We start from the raw sequence: 13,386 nt of genomic DNA on the forward strand, positions 1-13,386 counted from the left end.
GACAAGGTTTTAATTACAAAAACAAAAACTCCTTATACACTAAATACATCAACAACAAGCCAGACCCAACCACCAACCCATCCCCCAGGGTGATGGGAGAGCTAGGTGCTGCTTCTTACATACTCTACCCAATTGCTGACACAGCTTAATCAATTCAACTCAGCAGTCTCGTTATTTTGCTCTGGCCCCTTAAAGACATACACATCGGGTGGAACAATGATGAACCTTTACATTTAAAGAAACCATTCAACACAGGGTTCCCTTTCTCTTCATCCAGCTGCTCTTGGTGGCTGCAGATTTTCTACCCATCAAGAGTAGCAACTGCACACTCATCCTGAATAGGCTGTCCGGGGCAAGCCGTCCTTTGGGGGCACAGCTGTTTTAGCCTCTGGGTTGAAGTTCAGCCTTGCTCAGAAATCTCCCCTGCGTTGAAGTAATGGCATTCACACCTATTATAAGAATACAGAAACTGTCTATAATGAATAACACCAATCCACAAATGTCAAGCCATTTATTCAATGGATGGTGGAAGCTCATTCAGGAACCTTCAAGTAGTGTTTTCCATATACGGTACATCACATAATGCCTTATGTGATTTACACAGTACAGTGGTGCCCCGCAAGACGAATGCCTCGCAAGACGGAAAACCCGCTAGACGAAAGGGTTTTCCGTTTTTGAGTTGCTTCGCAGGACGAATTTCCCTATGGGCTTGCTTCGCAAGACGAAAATGTCTTGCGAGTCTTGAGATTTTTTTTCGCTTCCCCCCCTTTTTCTAAGCCGCTAAGCCTTTAATAGCCGCTAAACCGCTAATAGCGCTAATCCACTAAGCCGCTAATAGGGTTGCTTCGCAAGACGAAAAAACCGCTAGACAAAGACACTCGCGGAACGGATTAATTTCGTCTTGCAAGGCACCACTGTATATAGAGAGAGACAAAAACTGATAAAACAATAAGGTTTATTATTCAGACAAAGGGTAAGGGAACGAGTTAAGTCTATACGCTGTTAAGCCAAAACCCCAAGCACTAGATTCCCTTTGTTGCTCTTTCAATACTTCCTCTTCACATTCCTAAGGGTGTGTCCCCCACATATAAATGTTAAATACAGTGGGACCTCGGGTTAAGAACTTAATTCGTTCTGGAGGTCCATTCTTAACCTGAAACTGTTCTTAATCTGAGGTACCACTTTAGCTAATGGGGCCTCCTGCTGCCGCCGTGCGATTTCTGTTCTCTCTTTTTTTTTAAATGATATTTATTAAAAGTTTAACAATTACAAAAAAAGCGGGGAAAAAGAGACAATAAAGAGTTACAATACATCAAAAAAATAAAAAACAGAATAAAAAAAAGGAATTCAACAATACAAGTCAATAAAAAGAAAAAAGGGAAAAAACAAAACACACAATACATCAAAACCAAAAACAAAAGCAGACAAAAAATTTAAAAACCAAATCCAATATTCCCAAATCTTTATCTTTCATTAACTTGTTTCATCGACCTCCTCACGCCTCCCTTTTTTGTATTCTAGTTATTAATTATCTCAGCAAATCCTTTCCATCTTTCACTATATTCTGTCATTAAATTACCTTAATTTATTTTAACCTTATCTTACCATAAAAAGCCCTAAAGCTTAAAACTTAAAACTTATTTATACATAATTCCTTAAAGCATTTCTACTAAAGCCAAATAGTTTCATTCCAACATTTTTTCTAACACTCATTAATTTTACAAAAATTTTCTAAATGAATTTTTAAACTTTCTTCTAATCTTCATCCATCGTCTCTTCTTCCTGGTCTCGGGTTTTGTCAGTCCTTTCTATCCCTTCCATCTAGTCCATCAACCTGGTGACCTTCTATCTGAGGCTCTTAAGTCTTTTCCATGTCCCTTCTGCAGGTCTTCTTCATATTTATACCTGCACTTTACTTTGTCTTCTGCTGATCTTATTCTTAATTTCCTTCCTTTCTCACTGAGGGGTAGATCTCGGGGAGACTCCAACTTGACAGTATCTTTATTCCTTCTCGACAGGTCAGCCCATTCTCCATAGTCAGCACTGAAATCCAAAAGATATTTGAAGGCATATTTCAAAGTCCCTCCAAGGTTAAGGGCCCCCACAACTCCAAACTCCCCCTGGCCCAAAACCAGATCCCAAAAGTGAAAACATCCCTGCATAGGCGGATCTATCCAGCTTCCCATCTCCAAACCAAACAGTACTCCATCTCTCCAAATCTGACTTTCTCCAGGTTCAGTCGTCAGAGACAACAACTTATGTTCCTGCAAGGCCCCGACTCTCTCCATTTCTGTTACTTGAGGTTCAGCCACAACCTCCTCCTTTGTCTCCTGCACAACTTTCCCTGTCAAAGCAAATTCCTGGATTGTTTCCTGCGTGGTTTCTATATAGGTATTCACTGTTTGTCCAAAATTGCTAACTGCAACAGTCATCAAATCCATCTTCTCATGTAGCTGTTCCAGTAAAGCACTTGTCTTGCAAAAAGCAAGCACTAAAACTTCTTCTGGGCACATTCTTATTCAAGGTCAAATGTCTGGTTCTCACGATCTTTAATCTCCACAGCTGTAGAATTCCCCAGATCGACTCCAGCAACAGTTTCACAAGCTCCCTCTAGAGGAAACAATTTCTGTTTGTATCTGTCTTTTAAAAGCAGATCCAGCAACAAAATTCCTTTGGTTTTTCAGATATTTTGTTCCTTTTAAGTGCAAAAGGAAACATTGGAATCAATATGTTTCTCTTTTTTAACTATCTGTCAAAAAAGCGTTTTCTTCACAGTCAATGAACTTCCCCCAAACGTCTGTCTCTGACACCCTGTTCCCAGGTTCAAGACGGTGGAAATTTATCTTTCTTTACTCTCTCTCCTGCAGGTTTAAACAGTCTAAGATTTCCCCCCTCTTCTCCTGCTTCCAAGGGGGGTTTGGTAGTTTTAACTGATGGAAATTTAGTCCTTTAGAAGCGACTTTCCAGACTTTAGCTTGCAATGTCTTTGCTTCAATCTATTTACAAAAGCGGAAGGCGGACTTCCTGTTTAGACCTTCCCGCTTCGGTGCCAAATTAAGATGTTTCATAATCCAATTTTCCGTTCTACTCACGGGTAGTTGTTTAAAGTCCAATTGTCCACAGGAAAAAGTCAGCGCTCTCCGGCAACAGCAATGCGGCTTCACTCCGTGAAAAGAGCAGTCGATTCAAAGCACCGTGCCGCTCACCCCACGTTGCTCCAGATCCCCGAAACCGGGTTTCCCCGCGAGTAGGGGAGGCGCTAAAGGTGCCGGCCGAATCCCACGTCCACAGGCTTCTCCCGCCTGTGGTTTTTAATGGGTCTCCACCTCGCCGTGGCGGTCCAGACCCTAGTTTCACGAAGCGGATTCCTCCCGGTCAGAGGAAATCCGCCATTGCCAGAGGCACTAACCCGGAAGTCTTCCGTGCGATTTCTGTTCTCATCCTGAAGCAAAAGTTCTTAACTCGAAGTACTATTTCTGGGTTAGCGGAGTCTGTAACCTGAAGTGTCTGTAACCCGAGGTATCACTGTACTGAGTGCTCAGTGAGGTGTCAAAGACTTAGCTGCATCCTGTGAAACTTATCTGTAACTGATGTACCTCCCTTCTATAACGTATTTCTGATGTATGACTGACGCTCTGGCTGGATAGGTTGTGGGAAGGTCCACCTGTGGATTGGAAGGTATAAACTTCTGTTTTTCTTTTGTTTGGGGTTCTCCTCCCTCCTGCGTGTGGTGAGTGGGGACCCTGTTGCAACAGTTTATTTTCTCTTTAATAAAGCTGCTTTGCTTTTCAATATACACTTCTTGTCCTCTGCTTTTTCTCTCCGACCGATAGGGAACTCCATCTAAGGACTCTATACGAGCTCTATATACCCCATAAGGGAATTAGAGGTATTTTTTTTCTTTTAGCATACCTCCTAAAGGAAACAGGCTACCACCTCTATGCATACATGCTATTACTAATAGTATTATTGCCAGCCTGGTTTTCTTCTGGCCTGGGCTAGTTTCTGATAGTCCTGAGCTTGGTGCAAGTCAGAGACCTCTCACAGTTGCTGCCACTGCACTCCCAACATCCCTTCTAGTTTTCTGAAAATTATTTATTTTATTCCCCCCCCCCCTAAAATATAAATACTACTTGATTGTAAAAAAAGAAAGGAAAGGAAAAGGAAATACTAGTCTACCTCCCTGGGTTGTAATCGGCTACTCTCACCTGGTTTAGCCAGCCAGTCGAAGCTGTTTCCCAGGGTGTGGCCACTGTTGCATGCTGACAGCTTCTAGGAGCCACAGGTAAGAGCTGAGTGGGGGGGGGCGACAAAAGGTGGACAAACTACCCCAGAAAGAGCATGACATGTCCCCCACTTCTGCTCTGTGCCATGAGTAAATACTGTTGAAGATGTGAAGGAATTGGAATTTGTCCTTACTTGTATGGACTGTTTCAGGAAGGATGATGGGATTTGAAAGGAGAATTTACAGCTTATCCACACTTCCTATTGCCCTGCTGTTTTCCCTGGGAAAACAAATCTTTAGCGCTCAACCGGGGCAAACAGCAATTTGGGTTTCCCCTGGATTGCCATTTCTTCTGATCTGTCACTAAAGAACAGTTTTTTCCTTGGAAGGGGGGGGGGGAACCACTCAGACCCATGCCTAGAAAGCATAGGTCAAGTGGAAATTTTTACAGGTGGGTCCCAATTCAATCTAAAATACTTGAGAAGCACTGGTGCACACACACCCATTTATTTCACAGGACTTGGAGGCTTATTTATTTTTAAGTCCAAAAGCCTGCAAAACTTGTAAAAACTTCCTCATGCTTGACCATATCCCTTCTGCCCATTGGTTCTGAGCAAAGAGCAGTCTGAGCTTGCCTACACGGAACCTGATATTCTTCTGCAGCCAGCCAGTGGGAAGGAAGGCGGGTGCCCCAGTCACGGCAGGAAATGACACACGCCCAGCCCACTGGAAAGAAAACTTGGGGCAAGGCACAGAGGAGCTGCAGAAAGGAGTAACGGCTTCTGTGAGAACAGGATGGCATCAGGTCACATTCGCAGTGTCTTGGTGACAGGATCCAACCGAGGCATCGGGCTGCAGCTGGTGAAATGTTTCCTTGAGAAACCAAACCCTCCCCAAGTAGTGTTCGCAACCTGCCGGGATCCAGAAGGGGCCAGAGCACAGGTGAGTTGTTAGACTCTCTTTAGCTGACTTTGAAGGCAGAAAGTCTCCCTCTCAGGACACACACACACACACACTCCCCTCGACGATAGGAGGACAAACACTTTCTCTCTGCAAAGCTGATGTGTCTGAGACAGGCTTCTTTCTGCAAATCCCATTGTCTCCCCAACCCCTGCACATTGTTTATAAGCAGAAATATCTTCTTTCCTCCAGTTTAGGGATTTCAATTCCTGGGTGTGCATGCAAGAGAAAGATCCACTTTTTTCCCTCCCCTGAAGCAACTGTCAGGCATCCATCCACACTCCATCCTTTCCAGCTGGAACTTCTCCTTCCCTGCTGCCAGATTGTGTTACTCTGACTTCCATAAGTCAGTGTTGCATGCAAGAGCCCTTTTCAGAATCTGTGCTAAAAAGTTTCCAAGTTGTTATATAAGCAAGAGGCTCGTCTCAGCCAGGGAATTTAAAACAGGAGATAGGCAAGTTTGCAAAGCCTTGTTTGAGAACTCTGGTTAGTTGGTTGATTTTTTTGTTTGTGGAGTTGCATGCTCTAGACTTCCCTAATTTAGGGGCCTCTCCATTTGGAGGAGAGAACAGGGAGGCTTGGATTTATTTACAAATGCGGAAGTTGAGTGTTGCTGGAGGCAAACTGAGTTTGTAGCAAAGAGAAATAAACATGAGGCTGAATATTAGAATGACACTTATTGTTCCAATAAGAGAAAAAAGAGTCTACTGATGTGGTTTGCAAAGAAACTCCTTAGCACATGACCTCGTTTTAACATGGTGAAGTCAGCCTATATTGAATACTTTGGAGCTTTCACAGTGGTAGCAGCCATGTTCAACTAGCTCCAGGGCATGTTAAAAGTTAAGCTGGGCATTTACTATGGAACAACCACACCTTTGTTCAAGGCACCTGCACAATGTGAAAACATTCCCCTCTAATGCTCCCCCTCTTCAGCTTCCAGCTGTTGTTTTCTGAGCACAGAAAATTTAGCTTTTTAAAAACTTTGGAATAGCTGCACAATTTCTCAGGGGCAGATGGCCCCTCACTTGGCTCTTTTGGTCAGTTAGTTGCATCACCAAGACTATTCCCATAGGGCATAAATTTCCAACCTTTTCAGACCCAGAACTCACCTATTGTGGGATAAACTGCCTCATATAACCAACCTGCTTAAGTCTAATTAATGCATGAAGGGGTTAATGCCATAGAGTAAGCTGTCCTGCCAGGTTTAGCTCACCTTGGGAGGAAATGGGTAATTAAGTATATTGTTCTCCTTCAGTCTGCATGTGAACTTTAGATGTGAAGAGGTTTGAACTTGTTGCTCCAGCTCCACCACATGGCTCTCACCAGCCATTCTTGAGTTCTTTCTTGATGTTGTTCGAGTTCAGTCCCACAATGCCCTTGTGGGAGATAGTATGGAAGCCTCAGGATGCCACCTGCACAATGGGGCTAAGACTGGCCTACTTACAAGATAGTTATAACGACTCTGTGGTAATGTATGTGGGGGAACTTCGGACACATTACAACATGATATAACTTGTTTTCTTTTGTTTCCTACAGGAGCTGAGGCACCTGGCATCCAAGCACCCCAATCTGGCAATTCTGCAACTCGGTAAGCCCTCTCCGCTCTTTCAGCAAACAGCAGCAAGGCTGTTGCTTCTTAATTTGAGCCTTGGCAGCTTCTTCTCCCTGTTGTATCTGGTCATTTCTTAAGGCACTGGCTGTATTTAGATGCTCCTCTAGACCATGTACTAGATAGAGGATCTTTAACAAGCCCTCTCCCCTCCCTTAATGTGCCCCAAAACAAGCACTACAAGTCAGAATCTGTTGGACAAATTTGCCCTAAGTAATCCGTCCAAATTTCCCTCCTACATTGTCCTATTGGTTAGGAGACTGCAGTTTACAGACTTCCTGGTCCACTTATTTCATATTTTCCCCTTGATATGTACCCCCTTCGCTACATACATCCCATGATCATGCTGATTAGCTCTAGCTCCAACTGGGCAGTTTGACTAATATTCATAGCCTTTTTAAGCATGCACAATAGTTTTCTAACTGTTCTCCTCCATTTCCCCTTGTGGTTCTAAGTCACCCACAAACCTTCCTAGTACCTTATAAGACATTATCATTTTCATCAGAGAAATGTTGGAGGGTTGTGATACCCACCCAAACCTTTGAGAGAGGCAGCACATTTAGCTCTAATTTCATAACAGGCATTAGACACATAGTTTTGGAGGGCTGAGAATGCCATCCGGGTTCGTGAATTACTTTCCAGTAGATCAAAATGACCAAATGACCATGCCTTGCTGTTGTAACTGCTTGCATTGCAAAGAAAGACGAAACATGTGGTAATAAGTCAAGAAATCACTGAGAGTAGCCAAAAGATAATGGCTTATAAGGTACTAGGAAGGCTTGGCATGTGTGCAGAGATTAGCAGTGGTGCGCTGAGCCAATAAATGGCCCCCACCCAGCAACATTTGATAGCAATAGGCCCCAATGATCGGATCCAGCTGCCATGGCAATGGAATGGGTGTGTGCAGCTCCTCTGTAAAGCTGAATGAGGGCATCCCTCAGCAGAGATTAGGTGTTCTGCTTGCTTTTGATGCCCCTCCCAAATACTGACAAGTGCCCAAGGCTTTTTCAAAAGGCAAGCTTCTATTTGCTTATGAAGGAAATAAGATAGGCACCTCTTGATGGCATTTCAACTCTAATCCTCACTCCTCCTTGCCCCACCCAGCTCCCCCCCTGGCTATACAGAGCAAAACTGCATGACTGCCCCTTAAAGAAACAGAAGTTTGCAGAGGAGTAAGGAAGTATGATTGAAAGGGATGCTTTCTCCAAAGTGCTCTTGACAGTGGGCCCCAGTATCACCTCGCTTAACTATTTTTATTTTTTTTTAAATTGAGCTTTAAAAGGTATTGGGCCTGGTCACCTCAAGAGCCATCTGCACCTGTATTAACTAGCCCAGGCTTTGAAGCTGTGCCTCAGATGCCCTCCTCTCTATCGCCATGAATGGCTGAGCGAGAATGAGAGCCAAGCCCTCTTAGGGATGGTATTCCCTCCAGAGATCCGCCTGGCTCGGATGGAGTGGTGTGTGTGTGTGTGTGTGTGTGTGTGTGTGAGAGAGAGAGAGAGAGAGAGAGAGAGAGAGAGAGAGAGATGCCCCCACCAACCTCCATGTACACATCCAAACATGTGACCTTACATAGCTTACAAGTGTTCAGATGAAGACACTGAAGTTGGAAGCAGAGCCACAAGATGCAATCCTGCTCTCCCTGCATTTCTCCTACGTGAATGAACATGCCAATAATCCCACCTATTGTGAATAGGTGACACAAGCAAGACAGGTGAGAATGCAGTCAAGTCCTACACAAAACAGTCTTGTCTCTTCTTCTTTGTAGAAACCACTGATGAGGCAAGTGTCAAGGCAGCTGCCAAGAAGGTTGAGGCCCGCCTGGGAGGCGCTGGGCTGAACGTGGTGATCAACAATGCTGGGGTCATGCCGCCCTGTACTTTGGAGTCAGCCACTGCTAAAGACATGCTGGACGTCTACACCATCAACCTTGTGGGCCCAATGTTAGTGACCAAGGTCAGTTTTTTCTGCACAAGAAGAGCAACCCCTTCTTGGACTACAGGGTGGGAAGCAGGCCCCCTTGACACAGAGTGGATTAGGACTTGCCCCTCCCAGGCCAGCTCCTGGCAGCACAGCTGGCCGGAGACAGCAAAGGGCAATACAGCAGCCTTTCCTCTTTGCATATGCAGACTGCTTCATTGTTGAGGGTCAAAATTATTAAGAGAAAAGAATGGGGCTTGTGGGCTTGGTCAGTGGGCTGTAAATGGTGACACCTGGATTTGAGTTAGGGAGGTCACTCCTCCTATCTTCAAAAGGCCCCTGGAGAATAGCCTCTGGCTAGGTGAATTCACAGGCTGAGTTGGTAAGAGAAAGTTCTGCAAGATCAGCCCAGCTCTGTGACAGCATCTACCCTCCATTACTCCCAAACAGAGCTGAGTCTTAATACCTTCCGTTTTGAAAAAACCAACTAGGATGTTGTGGGGTAGAAACTGAGAGGTGTAAGAAACAAGGCCAGAGGTAGTTGGTCTTTGCAATCTTGTGCCCATTTACTAGCAGATCTTTATGCAGACCAGTTTTGTACAGCTGCAGAGCTTTTGCCTCTCTTTAGGAATTATTGCCGTTGCTGAAGAAGGCTGCCCACGGATCCAATCAGAAAGGCATGAGCTGCGGGAAAGCAGCCATCATCAACATGTCCACTGTTCTAGGATCCATTGAGAAAACACCAGAGCATTATTTCGCTTTCCCAGTCGTCTCCTATCGCTGCAGCAAGGTCAGGCTTCTCCTGTGGGACATGGGTCAAATCTGGCATTTCTGTCCATTGCCTTCCTTGAGAAAGTTTTTCTATGTACCCAACAATGGCTGGCCTAGTGAGTGATGTGCTACTGAAATGCCTTGTGTAACACCCACCAGCTTTCTCCCTCTCCAAGTTGGACGTTTTGTCCATACTGAAATTGTTCTGTCTTACGAGTGGATAAAATTGCTTTGTGCACCTGAATTCCACAGTAAGAATTCTTCCAAAAGTCATGTAGTGGCCATGCTGGCTGAGACTGATGGGAGTTGAGGTCCAAAACATCTGGAGGGCACTAGGTTGGGTAAGGCTACATTATATAATTCTGGTACCTGTTGCAGTTTCCATGCCAGTGGTTGTTACCTCCTAGAGATGTTAGAGTTGGTGGGGGAAGTTTTTGGACCAGTTACAAGTGATGTGGCAACTGCAACTACACCTTATGGCCATGGCAGAGACATCATCATCTTTTTAGCATAGTATATTCCGTGTCTCAGTAGCAAAACTGTCCCAGAATTTAGGAGTATTCAGCTTCGGTGTCTGCCCAATCAATGTTGGTTATGTGAACAGCAGGGAGACTTTGGGTCCAAAGTGAGTGGTCTTATAACCTCAATTTATATTGAGCCAGTAGCCTAGTTGACCTTTCTGCTCTCTGTGCATCTATGATTGGGGTCTGCTCATGTCTTCGTCCATCCCCAGGCTGCTTTGAACATGCTCACCAAGTGCCAATCAATGGGCTACAAAGATGATGGGATCCTGTGCACTGCTGTTCATCCTGGCTGGGTGAAAACAGAGCTGGGAAGTGAGCAGGTGAGTCAGCTAAGGATTTCTTCTTAAGAACTCTCTGCATTACTTCATTCTAAATCAGAACTATACACACATACTAATGGCTCATCCACACTTCCTTTTGGGCCACATTTCTGGGCACGTGTCTGGGATTTTCAGGTCCAGGCAGAGAGAGAGATAGAATATTGCCCTGCCACTTTCCTCACAAAAACCAGTGTTTTTACTTCTGAATTGGAGCAAATGGCAATCAGCTTTTCCACAAACTGCTATGTGCTCTGATTTAGCAGTAAAACACAGGGTTTCCTGGGGAAAGTGGCAGGGCAAAAAAACAAAAACAAAACCCCACACTCGGAGGACACAGACCTGGAAATCCTGGATCTGTGCCTAGAAATGTAGCACAAAAGGAAGTCTGGCTGAGCCTAAGCCTCACCAGTTCTCTTGCTGAAGGTCTTACTAATATTGTGCACACCCAAGGGAAGAGGCTCCTCCTGGCAGACCCAAGCATTGACCTTCCTTGCCCACCCCAAGGAGTTGGCCACTAAAATCTGAGTTAAGGAAGCCGCCGGTTGTTGGGGTGTCTTTGGCAGTGGAAGCAGAGCACTGTTGTCATGATGGCTAGTAGCCATTGATAGCTTTATTCTCCACGAATTTGTCAAATCCTCTTTTAAAGCCATCTAAGTTGGCAGCCATCACTGCCTCCTGTGGAAGTGAGTTCCATGTTTAACTTTCTTTTGTCTGTCCTAAATCTCCCAACATTCTGCTTCACTGGATTTTCACGAATTCTAGTCTAGTGCTAAGAGAAAAACTTTCCTCTATCCACTTTTTCCACGGTATTCATTCATATATACATCAACCTGGAAGCCAAGAGCTCACTAATGGATGCATTTTTATTCACACTTGCCTGTAATAAATACACTGCTGATCACATTTTTGGTGGGAGAATTGCATTACAGATTTTTGGGGTGTGCCAATTTCCAAGAATAGCTGCATATAGTTTTGCTTATTGTTTGGAGAAGTGAATATTCAGTCAGGCCCACACTAAAATTACAACCAAGGACAAACTTATCCCATCCCTCCCTTCTGGCCAATCCTTTGGTAGCTAGATAGGCAAAACCATCACTCATGTGGTTGGCTGAGCTCTCATCCATCACTGCAGATTTTCTTGTGCCTCTGCAGAATCACTATCTAACCATGGTTTGTACCTTGCAGGCTGACCTGACTGTTGAAGAAAGTGTGTCTGGCATTATGAAAGTGCTTTGCAACCTCTCTGAAAAGCAACACGGGGTGCTGGTGACTTGGGAAGGGAATGTTTTGCCATGGTGAGAGCCTCGGAAGGAACCAAAGGAAGGGCCAAGACATAATGAGGATGGAGCAGCCTGAGGCTTTCTAAAGCTTTATATCATGAGTCTTTTGAATAAAAATTGAAGCGGCATCTCTTGGGTCTCTTGTCTTCTGTCCCAAAATGTGACATGTAAAGAAATGGGATTCCATTCCCAGCCCTATTTCCACTCACCAGCCCTGGGTTACTGACACGCCTCCCTCAATGAAACATGCACCCATTTATATCCTACTTGCTCTCCCTCGCAGAAGCCAATTTATAATTAAGGCAAAACAGAGCACTGGTGAACCCAACCTCAAAAGGCTGCTGGCAGTTTTGCCTTCACCAGTACATCACAAGGTTTCTCAAATTAGGAGGCAACTTGGAGTGAGCTGGCCACCTCTGCAGTCATGTGTCCTTAGGGCTCAATTTTTAGACTAGGACTGCTCTTTTGAGCACTGTAAGTGCTGTGACACAAGAAGACTAGGTATCGGAAATAAAAAAGGTACTTTGTATGTGAGATATGGCACTGGCAAAATTGTTAAGATTTTTTAAAATACTGAAGTCTTTCTTGTGCACGAGTGATAAAGAGATCTTGTGCTAGACCTCTGTAGTTGGTACTTTTCTTATCACAGCCTTGAAGGCAATTCTCCACACATAGTGGATTGTTGAAATCTGCATGCCTCCCGTGTGCAGAAAGTGGTGAAAATAGGCACAGGAGTGTCATCAACATGGCTGGAAGCAAATGGAAGGAGGGGAGTGGCATGAATTGCTGCCCACTAAAAACATCACCACACCCCACAAATCACTCATCATAGAAATGTGCCATGAGCCTTTCACAAAAGAAGCACCTGCAGCTGCATCCTGGGCTCTTTCTACTTGCCAGATTTTCCACAGTAAAGGGAAATTCAGATTAAAGTGCAGAAGAAAGTGTGGCCTGTCATTCTGATGATGCAATATATGGATGCTGCAAAAACGCTTATTTGTACAAGCAGCACCAATTCCATAATAAGCTTCCATCTTATTACTCGTCTGGGTTGGGTGGAGAGAGAAGTTGGCCAGGTCAGGCCAAAACCAGAGCAATTGGCCAGAAGACCTCCGCTTCTCTCCCTATGGCTGCAAGATGATTTTGTGGGTTTGCCTTGCAGCAAGTCCAGATCACAGTTTAGAGCTGCACAAATGCATGATGATGGGCCAGGATAAATGGGTGATACCTCTCAATTCAAGCTTAGTGTTAGCTACATACTTTCAAGCTGTTGTTATCAGAGACGGTACATCTTGAATTCAATTATCATTTTAACAACACCTACAATTTCCCCTTTTGCACACTCTGGTGTGTAATCCCACTAGCTAAGGATTATACTCAGCATTAATACATTGTGTTACTGCATCAAACCACCACATCAAACCATTTCCATCTGGATACTGTGAGACGATGAAGCCTTGGCCACTCTATAAAGCTCTGAAGAAAGGAAGCCTTCTGGGCCCAGGGAAAGGACTGAGGGGCATGTGTGGAAGAGAACAGCAGAAGGGTGTTTTTGAATAGGGAAAAGGAGATGGGAGTTAACCATAGGCACTGTAGGATGGCCACTGGAAAGCTGGACTTTGGTTCAGGCATGGAGGACAAACTGGGAGATGGGGGCTGAAGCCAATGTCCCTGAGGAAAAAAGGTAGAGCAGGGAGGCTGTGGACTCTCTTCCTGGCCTTGGAGTGTGTGAAATAAGTATGTTTGTGGGTGCTTCTGTTTTGGGATGTCCTCAGAG

General features: G+C 44.7%; 1 protein-coding gene across 1 annotated transcript; it reads left to right on the top strand.

The window, feature by feature from the left end:
• Positions 1-4,925: 4,925 nt before the first annotated feature.
• LOC308483262 (C-signal-like) lies at positions 4,926-11,737 on the top strand. Its single transcript, XM_081016944.1, has 6 exons — positions 4,926-5,167; positions 6,722-6,773; positions 8,563-8,750; positions 9,343-9,504; positions 10,219-10,329; positions 11,515-11,737. Exons 1-6 carry the CDS (start codon positions 5,021-5,023, stop codon positions 11,626-11,628), a joined length of 774 nt encoding a protein of 257 aa, XP_080873070.1. The 5' UTR covers positions 4,926-5,020; the 3' UTR covers positions 11,629-11,737.
• The last annotated feature ends 1,649 nt before the right edge of the window (positions 11,738-13,386 follow it).

The sequence above is a fragment of the Podarcis pityusensis genome (assembly GCF_964106645.2).
Source record: "Podarcis pityusensis genome assembly, chromosome: 8".
Lineage (NCBI taxonomy): Eukaryota > Metazoa > Chordata > Lepidosauria > Squamata > Lacertidae > Podarcis > Podarcis pityusensis.